Source organism: Schistocerca nitens, chromosome 7 (assembly GCF_023898315.1).
Source record: "Schistocerca nitens isolate TAMUIC-IGC-003100 chromosome 7, iqSchNite1.1, whole genome shotgun sequence".
In the NCBI taxonomy this organism is placed as follows: domain Eukaryota; kingdom Metazoa; phylum Arthropoda; class Insecta; order Orthoptera; family Acrididae; genus Schistocerca; species Schistocerca nitens.
Window position 1 is genome coordinate 278,409,340 of NC_064620.1, and position 20,779 is coordinate 278,430,118.

At 39.2% G+C, this 20,779-nt stretch overlaps 1 protein-coding gene across 1 annotated transcript in view; it reads right to left on the minus strand.

Annotated features, from left to right (window-relative positions):
- The window catches only part of LOC126195572 (dynein axonemal heavy chain 2), a 957,657-nt gene extending 937,752 nt beyond the window's left edge, over nt 1-19,905 (minus strand). The window contains 5 exon segments of the mRNA XM_049934198.1: nt 2,481-2,594; nt 4,782-4,953; nt 19,220-19,576; nt 19,657-19,771; nt 19,889-19,905. Of these exon segments, the coding sequence (XP_049790155.1) occupies nt 2,481-2,594; nt 4,782-4,953; nt 19,220-19,576; nt 19,657-19,771; nt 19,889-19,905 (775 nt within the window).
- Between the last annotated feature and the right edge of the window lie 874 nt (nt 19,906-20,779).

Here is a 20,779-nt window from a genome sequence, read left to right on the forward strand (position 1 = left end):
TCTAGGCCATCATTTGCGAGATCAAGTCTCTTGAAATTTTTCACTAATCTGCCTATTGTCAGATAATTGGGAACATGCACACTGGGAGATTTCTGTATGAATTCAAGTCGGCATTCTACACTCCTGGAAATTGAAATAAGAACACCGTGAATTCATTGTCCCAAGAAGGGGAAACTTTATTGACACATTCCTGGGGTCAGATACATCACATGATCACACTGACAGAACCACAGGCACATAGACACAGGCAACAGAGCATGCACAATGTCGGCACTAGTACAGTGTATATCCACCTTTCGCAGCAATGCAGGCTGCTATTCTCCCATGGAGACGATCGTAGAGATGCTGGATGTAGTCCTGTGGAACAGCTTGCCATGCCATTTCCACCTGGCGCCTCAGTTGGACCAGCATTCGTGCTGGACGTGCAGACCGCGTGAGACGACGCTCCATCCAGTCCCAAACATGCTCAATGGGGGACAGATCCGGAGATCTTGCTGGCCAGGGTAGTTGACTTACACCTTCTAGAGCACGTTGGGTGGCACGGGATACATGCGGACGTGCATTGTCCTGTTGGAACAGCAAGTTCCCTTGCCGGTCTAGGAAAGGTAGAACGATGGGTTCGATGACGGTTTGGATGTACCGTGCACTATTCAGTGTCCCCTCGACGATCACCAGTGGTGTACGGCCAGTGTAGGAGATCGCTCCCCACACCATGATGCCGGGTGTTGGCCCTGTGTGCCTCGGTCGTATGCAGTCCTGATTGTGGCGCTCACCTGCACGGCGCCAAACACGCATACGACCATCATTGGCACCAAGGCAGAAGCAACTCTCATCGCTGAAGACGACACGTCTCCATTCGTCCCTCCATTCACGCCTGTCGCGACACCACTGGAGGCGGGCTGCACGATGTTGGGGCGTGAGCGGAAGACGGCCTAACGGTGTGCAGGACCGTAGCCCAGCTTCATGGAGACGGTTGCGAATGGTCCTCGCCGATACCCCAGGAGCAACAGTGTCCCTAATTTGCTGGGAAGTGGCGGTGCGGTCCCCTACGGCACTGCATAGGATCCTACGGTCTTGGCGTGCATCTGTGCGTCGCTGCGGTCCGGTCCCAGGTCGACGGGCACGTGCACCTTCCGCCTACCGCTGGCGACAACATCGATGTACTGTGGAGACCTCACGCCCCACGTGTTGAGCAATTCGGCGGTACGTCCACCCGGCCTCCCGCATGCCCACTATACGCCCTCGCTCAAAGTCCATCAACTGCACATACGGTTCACGTCCACACTGTCGCGGCATGTTACCAGTGTTAAAGACGGCAATGGAGCTCCGTATGCCACGGTAAACTGGCTGACACTGACGGCGGCGGTGCACAAATGCTGCGCAGCTAGCGCCATTCGACGGCCAACACTGCGGTTCCTGGTGTGTCCGCTGTGCCGTGCGTGTGATCATTGCTTGTACAGCCCTCTCGCAGTGTCCGGAGCAAGTATGGTGGGTCTGACACACCGGTGTCAATGTGTTCTTTTTTCCATTTCCAGGAGTGTACATAAGATTCTGTTTATGCATAGTTCAACACAAGAGACACTCGTTGATTCTTCATGTATACCATACTGAATGGAAACTCAAAACAAAACACCCGAACACTCAATCGCACAGTATAAAAGACATGCGCACAATGTTTCTGTCTGAGGACCGGGACCAGGGATATACGGGCAGGGAAAGCCTTGCGCATTTGCAATAATGATGTCCAGCAACAATATTTGAAGTGATTAAACTTGTCAAAAAAACTCCGAATAAAACACCAGTACACTCAGTTGCACCAATGTAGGGGGAATGCGCAAAGCACTGGTGTCCGAGAACAACGCTTAGCGACAATCGGCAGACGCAGCGGCAAGAGCCACCAAACGTACCGCGTGACCCCAGGACCCCTCCCAGGGGTCTTTCATGTACATCTGGTATTTTCTAAGTTGGAATGTGAGTGTGATAAAACTTTTTGAGTTGTTATTATTTGCTGATATTCAATGCTTTAAAGAAACCAATGTATATAAGAACTGTCTTCTAAGGCAGAGATGCGTATTCAGTAGCATGTTATATGTCCTTTGTCATTAATGTTACACCTGCTACTATCTCTTGTTCACTTCTGTTAACTTTCATCTTTATCTGCTCCATATCTATAGTGCCACTCGCCCCGCCCTCGCCCCCCTCCCCCCCCCCCTCCCCCGCCCCTCCAACCCCAACCCCAAACCCCAACCCCAACCCCTTGGTGTTGGAAAGTTATGTTCTCCTATGCTAATTTTTCCTTTCTTCAATCTCTATGAGAGTTACTGAATAAATAATCTTGAATTTTAAAATTTCCAACATAGTTTAATTTCTTAAGTATCTCTGGCAGAAAGCCATAATTTTCACTGTTGGGTCACAGACTTCCTTATCTAACATTTTCCTTAATCAAATTTAGTAAACTGTAAATATAATTGAGTTCTTACATCGATATATCCAGAACTGGAATTCATCTTTTGGGCATAGTTGCTCTGTTGGAGAAACTTGGTTTTGGTCACCCAAGGCAACACGTATCTGTCGGCTCCAGTGCATGACCACACCTGTTGGACAGAAATAGTAGTCATCAGATTAGTGTCTCATTACAATGACAGCTATGTCCTATGTAACTAAACTCACTTCAAATATTTCTGCAGTAACAAGATAATTAGATAATTTAGTAATATGGGATGCAGATAACTAAGGAACTACACCTGCAGATTGAACAAAATTGTAAATGGCAGCAAAGATAGACACAAATAAAAAGTATTGAAAATATGGTTCATTCTGGTCACAACTAAAGATTCCTTTACTGGCAGAAACAATATATAAGTTTGAAACAACTTCTTGCTTGAAAAGCTAGCAGTTTTTTCCTTCCTTTCTGTGATTTTTTGTTTCTGCCGATCTCTGCTACTACTAGATACTCGTACATCATACTGTAGTTTCACTTTGGAGACAACTTTCCTGACAGACAACAAACTTGCCATGTCATAAGCTTTTTGGAAGTTAGCAAACTGAAATGTGGTAAAAAGCTGCAGCTACCTTTTAAATTGAACTTTCCATCAAGAAATATCATAACAAGCAAACCCCATTTGATTTGCACTAGGTTTAATAAATACAAGGTTATTCACATGGACATCCACAGTAGTAGAAAACAACAGTGCGAGAACAACAAGCCATACAGAAAAATGACGAATATCAGTGGATGGAGTATGTCTCCCAGTTTCATTTTGTAATATGCAGTGCAGTGTAGCTGCAGAGCACACCACTAGGGAGTAGACATGTCAGAATTTTATGTCCTTGACTTCACTAAATTTGGGTCAATTTTGATGATAAAATGACGATTTTGCACCAAATATCAGATAAAAGCTCTGACACACAAAACAATCTAAGGGTGCCACAACACATTCCATGAGACTGGCTGCTTAGGTGGTGCAAAGAAAACAGGCCAGCCAAGACTGATGGCAGAGAAGGTGGAGCTTGCGTGGTAATCATCTATCAGGAGCCGAAAGAAATTGATGACACGTGTGAGCAGAGAAATGCAGATACGAGTCAACTGATGATGCATCCTACATAAACATCTGTGTGTAAAACCACACCAAGAAAAGTTGATACGTGAGCTAACTACTCAGGAAAGTGAGGTTGTTCTGACTTTTGCAATGATTTGCAGTAGCTACTGGAGGTAGACAGTTTTTCACCGACTTTAGTTTTCAGTGTGTGGAGAGGTGAAACATCGTAACATGCTTGATTGGGCACAGAACTTCCAATGATATTGCAGAACACATTCTTGATTCTTATAAGAGTAATGTCTTTTGCTGTGAATGGTTTTTAGTACCAGGACACGCTGCAGCAATGAGCTATGCCACGATTACAGAAAGACAATGGAGACTTCATTTTGCACAAAGCCTGTGCTCCATCACACTTTCTTTCAGACATTTGTGATTACCTCGATGCCAAACAGCTTCAGCATTGGATCTGACGTGCTTTCCAGCATGACACCTTTCATCTTCAGTGCCCCCCACACAGTAACCTGACTTAACTCCATATCCTGCCTCCACTGCCGCATAATTTGGCACTAACATTTGCTGCATCACAAGATGTTCTGTCTATATTGATCTGTGTTATTTTCTGCATGTCTTGTAGTTACCATACAGTTGTCTTATGGAACACTGGGCCGGCCAGGGTGGCCAAGCAGTTCTATGCGCTACAGTCTGGAACTGTGCAACCGCTACGGTCGCGGGTTTGAATTCTGCCTCGGGCATGAATATGTGTGATGTCCTTAGGTTAGTTAGCCATTTGAACCATTTGGAACACTGGAGGTATTTATGAACAATCCTATATGTAGAGAATCCTATACATAGAGAATCCTATACATAGAGAATCTCTTCCAGACTTTACCTAAGCATGTGAAAAGTTACATTCATCAAGTGCAAAGAAATTTTTCCCTTTCTGATACCTGTATGAGACACAATTACCTAATTTTGAAATCTGCCTTAAAATTAAATAACAGCACATATTATAATCAAAATATGACACATCTGTTGTAACAACATTTACCCTTTAATGTTTCCAACAACTATGCACAGTTTCACCTGGAAAGCAATTTACCAACTTCCTGTTCTTTGCAGGTATCATCAAAATTATAAATGCAATCTATTATTTGTGTATGCATAGTGACTTTCAGCTGTGCTGTAATGTATCTCTCAATTAATTACACAGCAGTATTTTATTAAATAACACATAACTCTTACCTTCTAACCTCTTAATTAGTTCTTTATCCTTGCTGGCTGTCTCCACGTCAATATCAGATCCTTCAGTTGGTATGTAAATGACTGTGAGGCCCATCATTTTATAGTGCAATTCAGTCAAATCAGCAAGAAAAGCATGCAAGTGAGAGCTGAGGTCATTTTTGACACATGAGCACTATTAAGGAAATTTTCTGAAATGTATGAAGAACAAGAGGCAGCAACATTCGTTACTGAAATAAACTGAAATTATGATTTTTCTCCATCAGAAAGCTTTTCAGTAGTTTCAGTTCTACTGCACCTTCAACAGACACGATAATACAAACCATCCATCTCAAAAACAGATAAAAAATATAATGCTCAATAATATCAGAAGAAATATTGTTTAGCAAACATGAGTTTCTACAACTGCATAAAATTTCAATGAAACAAGGACAATACTGTTTCCTATATATGTGTCTTTTTCAGTATTCCTAACTGCATAACCAGAAAACATTACAAATAAACTTACTGCGAGCACACTGTGACTGACGTGCATGTGGGATCTGTACTGCCAAATAGCTAATCCAGGGCACAGTCTCAGTTGCAGATTGCCTATCTATGGCTTCCAGAGACAACAAAAATTTGATTTTCAGTATTTTATACAGTTATTCACAGAATTTAAATTTAAAATGCTATCATAGTCTACTCAATAAGAACTATAGTATTATGTTAGAGGTTTGATACAATTATTAGAATAAATGAGCACAAGTTATGCATAAGTTACATAAATTACATAGCTTCGTGATATCACAGTGTTCCCATTGTTTATTATTTACAGAGTTCTACCACTAATTTTATTCATTTTTTACAGCTGGTCACATCGTGACAGTCACAGGGTTGGTCACACAATTTACACACACAGTTGCTGCCGCCGTCGTGGAAAATCTTGTTCTTATATATTTTGTGGTGATATCCATGCACTGCTATTGAATTCACCAGGTGTCAGAGTTCTTGTTTTGTGTTAGTCCAGGATCTGTTTGTCATGGATTCTGTTGTATAAAAGTCAGCTAAATTTCCCTTCTCTTCTTCTCTCTTTCATGTAAGAGTTTATTCGAGTTGTCGGTAGATGGGAGCCTCATACGCAGTTCCTCTATGAAAAAGGGTTTCCTGGCGAGTTCATATACTAGCCTCGACTCTGTGTTTTGAAACACCTAGGGTGGCTTTCAAGAAGCGTGATTTAACTGCTTCCAGAGTCCTTAGGATTTTTAGACTCAACTTTTCCCAAATGATATCTATTCCATAGATTGCGATGGGAACTATTTTTGCAGCAAACAAGGCCATGGCTGTTTTCAGTGACAGTCTGGATATTGCCTTGATGTCAGACATGGCTTCTGTGGCAGCTGCTGATCATGATTTTACATGTATTCAGAATGATCTGGCAGTGGTTTACAGAGTCAGTCTCAGATATTTAAAGCTATTGATTGTCATAATAGGTTCCGTCCCAAGGTATATTCTGTCCTCCACAGCTTGCCGATCTCCACTGCAGAATGTCATCTTTACAGTTTTTCCCGTGTCAATTTCCATTTTGTTCTCCTGCGCCCACTTCTCGAGTTGATTGGTTGCTCTTTGCAGGCTGAGTCTGGCATTCGATCCGATGACCGTCTTGTCCGCATATACGTAGGTTTTTACATTCTCCGTTTCTTATCATCTGAACAAAATAGTATGTGGCAATACAGAAAAGTAAAGGGCTTAGTGAGTCACCCTACAATACACCGTTGGTCTGTTTTCGAAATGCTTATGTCATCTATGATCTGAATGAAGTTGGCCGTCAGCATGTTATGAATCAGCATTGTAAGTTTAATAAAATTAAGTCAAGTATTACAGTTAGAGACTGTGTGTATGTCTTGAGTCAGCATAACTGACAGTGCACAGATTACCTAGACTATATTCAACCTGTATTTGAGAAAGAGAGAACTTAGTGACTTCCAACACACTTCACATGAAATTTCAAATCTCTACAAAACCTTTTCTCACCGACACTCTCCAAAAATGAAATTGTTTAACACTTATTACATTTTTGCTGTTCGTGCAGTAAAACTGCAGCATCTAGCACGATGTTTTAATTTATTACTTCTTTATTGTTAATTCTATTTGTAACACATTTTGCACACAGTATCCATACATACCACTGACTGCCCCTGCAACTTATATCATTGTTTGACACACAGTTTGGGTGATACGATGTTTCATGTTTGGGAGTTTGATTCTTAAAGAAATGGGGGCATTAGTTAATGAATATGAGTGTATCAAATAAAAATTTGATAGAGAAAACTAATGAATTCTGACAAGCTATTGCTACCAATCACAGACCTTCAGGAGGTGAAATATGCGGTACTGCTGACAGACACACAAAATAGTAAAAGAGAGACACTTTGCAGCTTTCAGATTTAATAGTTCCTTTCTTGGGGAGGAGAGAGGAAGGTTGGGGAAGATTAAAAGGAAGGACAGAGCACTCAGACCCAAGAATGAGAGGGATTCTAGTGAGGGCAAGTACGGACGAACATAAAGAGGGAGGTGTCGCAGAGAATAGGCCAGAGATTCAGAGATGGTAAGCATTGTTACAGTTCAGGACAGAGGGTTGTGGAGAGGGAATGGGGTTGTCGGGATGGAGTGATGTCTCCCACATCTGGAGTTCAAGTAAACCAGAATCAGTCAGATAGTTTGAGTGTTGTAGCAAGCAGGCAGGTCCCTTGAGTCCTGCAGTAGAGCATGTGGGTTCTTGGTGTGCCCAAGGTGGACAGTTCTTCCATGCTCATTCATGCCCTGACCCAGTTTAAAGGTGGTCCTGCCTAAATAAAAATCTGTGTAGTGGATAAAAGTTACTTGATAAACAACACGTGTGGTTTGGCAATTGTTGTGCCTTCGATACCGTATGATTTACCTGTGGTTGGGCTGAATCAAATGTATATAAGACAGAATGAACAGGAATGTCCATGTAAATGACAGCTGTTGTCACAGTATTAAATAACCGTTCAAGAAAAATGTAATTTTCCATGTTTTATTTATTATCAGAAACCTATGTGAGTACAGTATTCTTATGCCAATAGTATGTTCCTTTAGCTTAATAATGCAAATCTGAAATAACTCAGTGTTCCATTAACAAAACTGTCCCTGACTGCACGAAAAGCATTATTCAACATGGTGGCATTGCTGTCAGGGTTCCTCTGAGCCATAATCCATAGGTAGCAGTCATCCACTGCAGTAGTAGCCCTTGGGCGGCCTGAGCGAGGCATGTCGTCGACAGTTCCTGTCTATCTGTATCTCCTCCATGTCTGAACAACATTGATTTGGTTCTCTCATAGGCACCTGGACACTTCCCTTGTTCAGAGCCCTTCCTAGCACAAAGTAACAATGCAGATGTGACCAAACCATGGTATTGACCATCTAGGCATGGTTGAACTACAGACAACATGAGCCGTGTACCTCCTTCCTGGTGGAATGACTGGAACTGATCGCCTGTCAGACACCCTTCGTCTAATAGGCGCTACTCATGCATGGTTGTTTACATCTTTGGGCAGGTTTAGTGACATCTCTGAACAGTCAAAGAGACTGTGTCCACAGTCAACATCTATCTTCAGGGGTTCTGGGAACTGTGATGATGCAAAACTTGTTTTGATGTGTGTATATGACATTTTTTTGGGAGAACCAGCCAACGTAGCTCATTTGTTGTACTCAGTGTACACCATATCTGATATCCACACCACTGGAGGTATTTTGCTTGCATGTTTATGATCTGTAGAAGTTTCATGAGCCACTAGCAAAATAAATGTACACCCAAACAGAAGGTCAGTATGCATGAGTAAGACTTACACTACTAGGGTGTAGAGTCCCAGAGGTTGCATGCTAACAACTGTCTTTTTCTCAACAGCTATTAACCCATGCATATATAGCACACCTTGAAGGTGAGGGACAATTTATGAATGTTCATATGATTTTCTTGGTACAGATGTCACCACTGTTTTCAGTGGTACTTCAGTACGATCCTTTAAGTTTTTATAGCTTGTGTGATGTGGCAGAATACTCACCCTATTAGAAGATAGACAGTGGTGGTGTGCAAAAAAGAATCTGGTTTTATGTGTGCGTTGTAGCTGAATGGGAAGAGTCTGGTTGCCCGTTTCAACACAGAGATTAGGTACATACTTTTCCTCTAAACCTTTTTACAATGTTATACCTGTATGATGTAAGTGTCCATTAAGATGACTGTTTGTTATTAAATGAATTACTGCATGTCCAGTGTCCGTCAGTAAAACTGGCAGAAAACTGTAGCAAACTGTGGAATGGGCACAAACATTAATTGGGGAATAATTAGTTTGTTCAATAACCATTATTTATGTAAAAATAGAAACATCACACAGAAGCTTGTTCCATATATGGACCTGAAGTGATGCATATAAATGGTCAATTCTACAGAGGAAATAAACATAACCAATGTATACATTGATTAGTCAAAACAATAATAGCATGCTCGTTCATCTATAGAACACAATACAGCAGTGATTTTGAATGGTATGGATCCAACAAATCCTTGGTCTGTCTCAGAGGCATGAGGCACCCAATGTCTATGTGCAAGTCATGTAATTCCCATAAATTACAAGCCAATGGTTTGTGGGCGCAGAGCTGGACTCAATAGCATTCCAGATGGATTCAGATCAGGCATATTTGGTGTCCACAGCATCAATGACAGAACGTACTATCACTGTAATACAGCCTTGTGACATTGACAGTTATTCTGTTGTAAGATGTCATAATTTTCATGAAAGACATCAGCAAGTATGAAGGGATGCAGGTGGTCCACAATACTGTTCACACAGTGTATAGTTTTCACAGTGCTTTCAATTCTTATCACAGGTCCCATGGATGAATGTCCTCACAACATAATATTGGTACCACAGGCCTGCTTCTGTGTTTTAGCAGCCACTCACCTGGATGATGGCATACTCAGACACAACCATCAACCTAGTGTAACTAGAAATGTGATTCATCCAACCAGGCAACACATTTCAACTGATCTACAGTCCAATCCCAATGATCCTATGTGCACTGCAATACTAATTGACAAATTCAAACGTTGAATATGGGAACGTATCAGTATCTGCAATACTAGCAGAGCCTTCACCATGTATAAGTGAAGACGAATTACTTGACAACATCATAAGTGACACCAAACTCAAAATAGTATCACAAAATGTCCGATATATTACCAACAAAATAGAAAAAATTGATGAATTTTTAAGTATTAGTAGTCCTCATATTTATCTTGTGAATGAACTAGGGTGCAAACCTGAAGAAATGTGTAGCATTAATTTAAGTAATTATGAAATGGCCAGTGTCCATTGTAGGAAACAACAAAAAGGTGGGAATGTTGGTATTTATGTCAAAAATAATGTCCAATGCAAAAAAAAATTATTGGGTAGATAAACTTGCATGTGAGATGGTTTTTGAAATAGCCGCAATAAGAAATGCCAGTTTAATAAGAGCTAGCCTGTACAGATCGCCTAACAGTACACAGAAGAATTTTTCTGTCATTTAGAGGGACTTGTTGACAAACTCTCACTTCATTAAAAACAGACTATAGTCGTAGGGGATGTGAACATAGACTTCTTAACTAATAATATAAATTATCTTAGATATACTGATATTTTACAGTCCTATAATTACACCCATGTGAATTCAATGCCAACAAGAATCACATGTGACTCTCAGACATGTATTGACCATGTTATTACAAACTTCAGAAAGGAAGACCTTGTAGTTAGAACTGTTGAGAATCACATTTCAGATCATAGTGCATTCGTCCTAAAGCTTCATACAGACAAAGAAATAGTATCTGATGGGGGCCTATTTACCTATAAAAGAAAGCTTGACTATCGTACATTAAAGGAAACCCTGGCACACAAAAATTGGCATCAGGTAGGCCTATATGAAATAGAAGATATTAATGAAAAGTGCGACAAATTTTATGCAACATTAACCCATTGTCTTAATCAATTGTGCCCAGTGGTCAGAATACTAAATAAAACTGACAGCTCCAGCAACCTTAAACTTCTCCCTAACATGATAAAATTAAAGGAAGATATGAAGGATTTATATATTGTTTTCAGAGACCCAAATTGCAGCACTTCCAATCTAAATATAAAGCCTGTAAAAAAAACCTACACGGAAGCACTTAAGACATTAAAAGCACAGATGTATGCTGAACTGATGAGGCAATCTAGTAATGTTACCAAAACAGCGTGAAGTATAGTACATAAGGAAAAAGGAGGGAGTGACAATGCAGTGTGTAATAACATATTAATAAGTGACAATGAAAAATTGCTGAGTAACCCAAAGGAAGTATGTGAGAGATTCATAGACCAGTTCAGTACAATGAGTAGGGAGGATGTGATCGACTAACCACAGGTGCCAAATCCCAGTAATGTCAGTAATTCATCCTTCCTTCTGTGTTACAGAATTTGAAATCCTGAAAACCATTTCCAACTTAAAAGCAAATACATCCAGTGGCTGGGATGACATCTTGGCGAAAATTTCTGAAAGGATGCAGTAATCAATTAATAAAGCCACTACAACATTTAATAAACAGCTCTTTCAGTCAGGGATCATTTCCTGACTTGTTAAAAGTCACTGGAATAAGATTGATGCATAAAAAGGGAATAACTACAGATATACAAAATTATAGGCCTATTTTATTGGCATCAATACTTAGTAAGCTGTTGGAAAGGCTACTTCTTGATCAACTTGAATCATTTTTCTGTAAGTACAATCTATTAAAAAACTTTCAGCATAGTTTCAGGACGGGCCAGTCTACAATAATAGCAGTAGTTACATTTTTGCAAGTGGTACTGAATAAACTTGATGATGGAAACAAAGTTATTAGCACCTTTTTAGACCTATCCAAGGCTTTTGACTCTGTAAATCATTCTGTTCTTCTACATAAATTTGAAACTTATGGAGTCAGAGCATTAGATTTGTTAAGATCCTACCCTGATGACAGGAGACAATGTGTAAAACTGTATTATACAACTGGGAGACATACACAAACAGTAAAATCATCTTATAAAATTCTTAACTGTGGAGTCCCTCAGGGAAGCATTTTTGTGACTTTTTTGTTTATTGTGTAAATCAATGATATATTAATTCCACAAAATTCAAATTATAAATTATGCTGATAATATCTCCTTCATAAGTTGGGGCTCTACAAAACAGTTAACAGTGCAAAATAAGGCAGAGAACATTAGCCTCGTCACAGAATATCTTACCAGAAACAAATTGGCACTAAATAAGGACAAAACAATTCTGATGGAGTTTCTGCTAAATTATAAATCAAGACAAGTGGATTCAGAACCCGAGCTATCAGTTGAAACAGTTGATAAACATAAATTCCTGGGATAGAAGACGCACATCGTACATGGAAGGAGCACATCAGCTACATGTGTAAAAAAATTTCCTGTAACACCTACCTCCTAAAATGCCTTTCTAGCATAATAGTGCAACCTGTTTTAAGACAAATCTATCTTGGAATTATACACTCCCACCTGCAATATGGTATCGAGATTTAGGGTTGGGCACCAACAGTATATATGGACAGGGCTTTTAGAGCCCAGGAAAGAGCAATTAGGATAATAAATAATAGTAGTAAGCGCCAGTACTGTAGAGAATATTTCATTAAGTTTAACATACTAACAGTGTGTTCGTTGTATGTTCTTAGAACTATACTGTTTGTAAAAGAAAATATGGAGCATAGTGTAACCAACAGTGAAACCCATCATTATAATACAAGAAAAACAGAGGATTGCCACATAAAATTTAAAGAGTAACAGATCATAGTCCATTTTCTGATGGAAGACATTTTTATAACAGATTGCCAAATTATATAAAATTGTTAAAAGGAAACAATTAAGACAAAATTAAAGCAACTGTTCATTGATAAATGTTTGTAACCCCTCAAAGATTTTTAATGTTATTGTGTATAATTTATCTTCACTTCTAAACTTTTTTAATGTTCTTGTGTTTGTAAACTGACTATGTCCATGACTGTTAAGTTATTATGGACAAATAAACCATTTATTAATTTATTTATAATCTGCAATGGAGCCCCATGTTCAACAATGTGCACTCCAAAATAGTTGTGCCTGCACCAGCATTGTACTTAGTCATCGTATCTGTCACAGATGACAGCCTATCCTACTTTACGGAGCTGGCAAGCCTTTCTTGATGAGGCATGGTTGTCCACAGTGCCTTGTCACCTACTCATGTATTCACCATCCTCCAACCATTTTCCACAGACTCTCACAACAGAAGCGTACAGACAGCCTACCATCTTGCTATTTCCCCCTCAATCTGAGGAGTTGGGCCATAACTATTTGCCCTTTGTCAAAGTCACTTATGTCAGAGGCTTTCCCCGTTTGTGGCATACAACATGACTAGAATGATTCCCTATTCATCTCTGCTCTGCTTACATACTCTTCATTACACCACGTGGTCACACCACCATCATGTTGTATTCAGTCTCAAGGTGGGCAGTGGACATAAGTTTTGGCTCATTAGTGTATTTTGTAGACAGAGTACATTGCAATAAGTGTCTCTTCATATACAAGAACCCTGTCAAACAGCCTTTGAACATAGTTCTGGCAAACCAGATAACTTTTATTTCAGTCCAAACGTCAACTGACTGAGTACTGGAAATTTTCACCAAGTCTCTAGCCAGTGATATCATAGACTAATTCAAGGGGCAACATATCTTGTGAATAGGTACGCCATGAAAGAAGCAGTACCTTCTTTGTGGAGAAACCTTAAACATTCCTATCACCATGTGAATATGCATTATTCTGTTGAAATGGAATTCCATAAATGTGCCGAAGGAAGATGCTACCTTGGGCAACATAATTTCCTTGTTTTTCTTTTATTTTTTTTTATAACCCCCAAAAATTTCTTACCAAAACATACTTTCTCGGAATTTCAGTATTACACCAATCCATGATGCATAAGGCCTCTCTTGCAGTGTCTGTCATTAGAGTTTGTTGAACAGCTCCGTAACCCTCTCTAACTGAATAAACGATGCTGTGATAAAATGGCAGACTAAAAGATCCTGTGACGAAATGCGCTGCTCTTCTTTGGATCATTCTCTCTCTCTCTCTCTCTCTCTCTCTCTCTCTCTCTCTCTGCTATTAGTCCTGCTTGATAAATGTTCCAGAGTGATGATCAGTACCAAAGAATCAGTCAGACCAGTGTTTTGTAAGCCACTTTCTTCTTGGATGAGTTACATTTCCTTACGATTCTTCCTATGAATCTCAGTCTGGCAACTGCTTTTCCTACTATTTTTTTATGTGATCACTCGACTTAAAGCTGCTCCATACAGTTACTTCTAGATATTTGATACCAGACACTGTTTCCAGAAATGTGTCATCAATGGTGTAGTTGTACAGTAGTGGATCTCTTCTCCTTTGTACATGCAATATGTTACATTTATATATATTCAGGATTGACTTCCAGTCCCTTCATCACTCATCAGTCCTTTGCAGTCTTCTAGCATTGTTATTTCTTCCACACAATCGCACCATCTGCAAACAGCCTTATGGAGCTTCCAAAATTTTCTACTAGATCATTTACATATTTAGATGCATGTCTGGATGAACAAATAATGTGACGATGCACAGCTGTACGAAATATTTTTAAATTTATTCATTCACTGTGAGTTCCTTGACATCAGCTGTAATTTGTGTCGGACCGCATAGTAGCTCTATTCCTAATACAGCTGATGTCAAGGAACTCACAATCAGTGAATAATTTTCTTATTATTTTGTACAGCTGTGGATCGTTAACAATGTCTTTTCTTACAGACATGCATGTAGTTGTGTTGCACATGTTGGTAACAAACATTGGTCACAATTCCTTGTTGACTCATACTCCCTGTTGTGGGAATCCCAGCAATTCTACAAGCATTAGGTGATGAATTTAAGTGGGCTATGATATAAGGATGTGAACAGTGTGACATATGAAAGTTTGGCACGGTCTGGGGAGCATACAAGGTTAGCTGAAGTAGTTAAGGTGACCACTCACGACAAACAGGAAACCCGGATTCAAGTCTCGGTCCAGCACAAACTTTCATATTGTCACTGTTGGGTAGTGAATCTATGCCTGATACAGCTAATGTCAATGAACTGACTGTCACTTAATAAACTACAAAAATAATTTTTATCTATTGTAAACAGTAACTGTCATAGCACACTTCCTTGGGGTACTACTGAAATTACCTTTACATCTGCTGATTTAGTTTTGTTAAGAGTGATATGGTGAGCTCTTTCAGCAAGGAAGTTTTAAATCCAGTTGCAAATCTGGTCCAATACTTGATAAGCTCATTTTTTTCCACTAAACTGCACTGCGAGACAGTGTCAAATGCTTCCCGAAGTCTCTGAAAACAGCATCAACCTGAGCACCAATGTCTACAGCACAGTGGATTTCATGAGAAAGAGAATGAGCTGAGTCTCACAAGATCTCTGTTTGCAGAATCCGTATATATCTTTATAGAGTTGATTTTCGTTCTCCAAAAAATCTTAATATGTGATATAAAACATGTTCTAAAAACAGATTGACCTCAGCAACAAAGGCCTGTAATTCTGTGAATCTATCCTATTAACCCTTCTTGAAAATGGGAATGACCTGTGCTTTATTCCAGTCAGTGGGTACTTTTTGTTGTTCCAGCGACTATGATAAACTGCTGCTAGAAGAGGTGTAAGCTCTTTTGCATAATCTCTGTAGAATCTTATAGCTATCTCACCTCATGCCTTCCCACTATTAAGCAATGGTAGTAGCTTTTCTAGTCCATGATCATTTATTTCAATATCTGCCATGTCAATGTCTGTATAATGATTGTAAGCAGGGACCATGTAAATGATCTTGCACAGTGAAACGATTTTGAAAGACTGAATTTGGTATTTCAGGCATCTCTCCATCATTTTCCATTTCAGTGCCAGTGTGACCCCGAAATTTGGAGAAGGAATTAAGAGTTCAGGGAGATGAAATAAGAAATTTGAGATTTTCCAGTGACATCACAATTGTGTCAGAGACAGCAAAGAACTTGAAAGATCAGTTGAATGGAATAGATGGTGTCTTGAAATGAGAGTATAAGACGAACATCAAAAAAAGCAAAACAATGGCAACAGAACATAGGTATTGCTGAGCGAATTAGGGAAGAGTCACTTAAGGTAGTGGATTAGGTTTGCTATTTGGGCAGTAAAATAACTGATAGTGGCCGTAGCAGAGAGAATATAAAACAGGGACTGGCAGTGTCAACAAAAGTGTTTCTGAAGAAGAGATATTTGTTAGAATTGAGTATTCAAAGTCTTGTCTAAAGGTATATGTCTGGAGTATAACCAAGTATGGAAGTGAAATGTGAATGATAAACAGTTCAGATTTTGAAATGTGGTGTTACAGAAGAATGCTGAAAATTAGATGGGCAGGTCAAGTAACCACTGAGGAGGTACTGAACAGAATTGGGAAGAAAAGAAATTATTGGCATACCTCAACCAAAACACGGGATCACTGACAGGACACATTCTGAGACATCAAGGTCTACCAATTAAGTACTGGAGGGAAGTGTGGGGAGTAAAAATTGTAGAGGAAGACCAAGAGATGAAAACATAAGCAAGTCCAAAAGGAAGTAGGTTGTACCACTTATACAGAGATGAAGAAGCTTTAACACGATAGTGTAGCATGAAGAGCGCTGCATCAAACCAGTCCTTGGACTGAAAACAGTACGACCAAAACCTCTTAAACATTTTTAAGTCAGATCGCCTGGCAAATTTTCCTTTCAAAGTCATTGACCACTTCTATCATTGCCCTCCCTATGCTTCTTATTTTTGCTTTTTTCAGCTTTTGTTTGCCAGGTAGGTATAGACTTCTCTTGAATCTGTGCTGAAGCTCTCTTTGATTACACAGCAGTTTTTTAACATAATTATTAATCTGCAGTGGGTCTTACACATCCTTTAAGACCTAATTGACTATGGAATACTAAACAGTGTTTTTGAATTTTTTCCATTTGTGCTCAACATCTTCATCCTCAACACTGAATATTTGATACTGACTGCTCAAATACTCAGCAATTTGTATTCTGTCAGCCTTGCTAGGGAAAAATATTTTCCTATCTTTCTTAACATTCCTTGTAATACTTGTAGTCATAGACACTACCACAGCTTATGATCACTGATACCCTCCATTAACTGATTTGAAAAGGTGGTTGTGAGGTCTAAGATGTGGTCTTCACAAGTTGGTTCTCTATCTGCCCAAAGTAATTTTCGGACATGATGTTCAGAACGATGTCCCATGAGTTCCTGCCTCTGATGCCAGTTGTGATCACATGACTCCCAATAGCATGATCTGGAAACTCATACAGAAAATTCTCTCTGAAGTCCTCTAACACTACTGCTCCTGAAACAGGCAATCTATAAAGGCATCCAAAAACCATTTTTGGCCCACCTTTGATACTCAACTTCACACAGATTAATTCATCTACATCCACATATACATCTACGTTTACATGAGAACTGTGCAGTTCACAATTCACTGCCGGATAGAGGGTTCATCGAACTATCTTTGAGGTATTTCCCTACAGTTCCAATATCGAATGGCATGTAGGAAAAACAAGCACTTAAATCTTCCTGTGTGAACTCTAATTTCTCTTATTTTGTCATTATGATCATTTCTCCCTATGTAGGCAGGCACCAACAGAATATTTCGCAATCTGAGGAGAAAGTTAGTGACTGAAATTTCATGACGAGATCCTGCAAAAAAAAAAAAAAAACCACCTGGTTTTAATGATGACCACCCCAATTCACATATCATGTCTGTGGCACCCCCCCCCCCCCCCTATTCTGTGATAATACAGAATGAGATGGCCTTCTTTGGACTTTTTCAATGTCCGCCATCAGTCCCCTCTGATGCAGATCCCACATTGCACACCTATACTCCAGAAGATGGTGAACAAGCCTGGTGTAAACAATCTATTCAGTAGAACTGTTGCGCTTCCTAAGTGTTCTGCCAATATATTGCAGTCTTTGGTTTGCTTTACCCACCTCATTATATATGTGAAAATTCCAATTTAAATTATTCACAATTGTAATCTCTAAGTATTTAGTTGAATTTACAGCCTTTAGGTTTACGTGATTTATTGTGTAACCAAAATTTAGAGGATTCCTTTTAGTACTCCATGGATAACTTCACACTTTTCAAATTCAGAATGAGTGATAACCTGAGCAGATACTATTGAATACATTGCAGCAATAAATATGCCACCACCTTTGGTGTCTAACCTATTCTTACAATAAATATTCAAATCTGAATTAAGAATTTTGTTGCTATTCACTTTTGGTTTCAACGAACTTTCTGTTCTTAATACTATCTGGGAGTCATTACCTTGAACATATGATTCTGATTCTGTGACCTTATCATGGATGTTCCTGCAGTTTACTGATAACATGTTAATGATAACTCCTTCAACTCCATAGATAAATTCATGAACAGATAATGTCTGTAAGGTGAGTTACATTACTTAAAATTTACTGAAAATTAAGACTACATCCAATAATGCAAATGGCCAATGACGCCGTATCTTCTGAGATAAATGTGTCTTATTTGTAAACCTACGGACAATACTCACATTGAGAATGACACAGCTACTAATGTTGTATCTTTGTGTTAAGAACACCATTTTGTGTGTGAGGAAACTAAGCAGAGAATTTGACAGTGACAGTGTGTTTGCAACTCACACATTATAACACTGTTTGTGCAAAATTTAAATTAAAAAATGGGGCACAGAGAGAGAGGAGGCAGGGGTTGAGGGCATGAAGTACAAAGAATAAATTCTAGTAGTTAACAATTATTATACTTGGGACAAAAATGTTCATGATTTTGCGGCCACTTGTTGACGTATTGCCTGTTGACTTATTTCTCAGTATCTTTGGCCGATGTTCATTTAACTCTTTTTCTGATGTTTTGCCAGCATAAGTGACTGACAGTGTCAAAAGTTCACCCTTCAGTGTTGGTGTGTCTGCCACCAGCAATGGAAAGTGACCTTTTCAAAACGCCAGTCACTTGTGCTGGCGAAAAGTCACAGAAGTCTTAAATGTGAGATGAAGATCCTGAGACAAAAGCCAACCAGCAATGCATTAAATACTTGGGTTTCAGTTGCTGAGGTAACCATACATAAAGTGCGCCTACCTGGAGAGGAAGAAAAGTCAGAGATTAGTATCACTGCAATTATTACACTTATCTGTTACCTTCAATACAAATGCTTTAACAACTACTCCCTGTCTTTTGTTTTAATATTCAGTTTCAAATACAAAACTGCCATTCTATGGCTGGAACAAAATGTAACTAACAGTAAAATTAACTAACAGTAAACAAAAAACTAGTCAAAGGATACTATCTGGCCATGCAGTTGCAGTAAAGAATGGGGGAGCATATATTTTGCCAACTATATTCAACATTGACAGTTCAATTCCATTATTTATGGTACCAAATGTGACACTTTCAAAAAAGTTTTCTGGTGAAATCTCACTCGCTGTATCTTTCACAAAATAAGTAAGATCACGAACACGAAAGTTCGGATATCCTAAGCTGGCACAGAGAGTTGTCCCATGAAAATAGATGCTGAGCACATCTTCAGACTTCTCTGTGAAAAATTTTTCTATCACACTGTACACCTCCTCTGACCAGTTTGATGCAGAAAGACCATATAACACAGTAAATGCTTTAACTTTCTCGACCTGCAACAAATAACATATGTAACACTGGTCATGGAAAAAGCACAAAGCAACTGTTGATCCATCTCAAGTCACACACTTACAAGAGAATGAAGTTGCTCTTTTGTGTATTTTGGTCCCTCATCAACAAATACTTCCTGTTCTTTTATTTCCTGTTTCTTGCCTACAACAAAAAAAACACCATCTTTAATAAACAAACTATGAAAAAATTCAACAAAAATCTAATGTTTTTTGAATTTTTAAAATCCATTCATCAGAATAAATGTGAGGAATAGAAAGAAGGAAAGCACATAACTATAGCCACAGAATAGGTACCAAGGGCATGGGTACATTTTGATAAATTAATTTAAAAAGAGAGAAAGTATTTTGGTGGTTTGGTTATGGAACATGTGTATAACAGAATTATGACAAAGTGATTTATTTAGTAAACCATAATAATCCATGACATAATGGATAGGTGCTACATCAACAGAATGTCTGTGAAATTGTTTTATAATTTAATGGATAGATAAAAAATCTGCTTACAAAGCTATGGAAAGAGAAAACACATTTAAAGGTTAAAGAAATGTGCAAGCTTTTGGAGCCAGTGGCCCCTTCTTCTGGTAGAAGGGCTGAAGAGAACAAACAGAGATGAAGGAAAGGACAGACGAGGTTTAGGAAATGGGGAGAGTTCGGAAAAGTTGCCCGAAACCCTGAATCAGAGGAGACTTACCGGATAGGTTAAGAAGGAAAGACTGATTGTTGGTGATGGCTCCCGATAAGATTTTGAAGTTGTTTTGTTAGCCTTGTATGATTTTCTGTACGAGTAATAAGTTCTGTTTGTTAACAATCAGCCATGCCAGAAACAGCTATGCAAGAAGTAGTAATAGACTTCACAAGTGCCAACTGTTGTGGAGTAAATACAGTTAATGGCAGCCAGAATATTATTTCAAAAGCTGTACAACAACATCCAGTTCACTTGAAACATAATAACATTGGTAAACATCTCCCTCCAACCACCATACAAAACCTGGAGCTTAAATAGACCCTCAACACACTCATGAACCTATCTCCAAAAGTGTCGGTCCCACAGAAATATTAGTCCTTACCAAAGGTCTTATCTTTTGCCCCACTCCCAACTTCAATCAGGCTGGGATTTGTAGTAACCCACCAATTACTAACCTACTGCCCACAGCAGATGTTAATTAAGCAACTACAGCAAACATA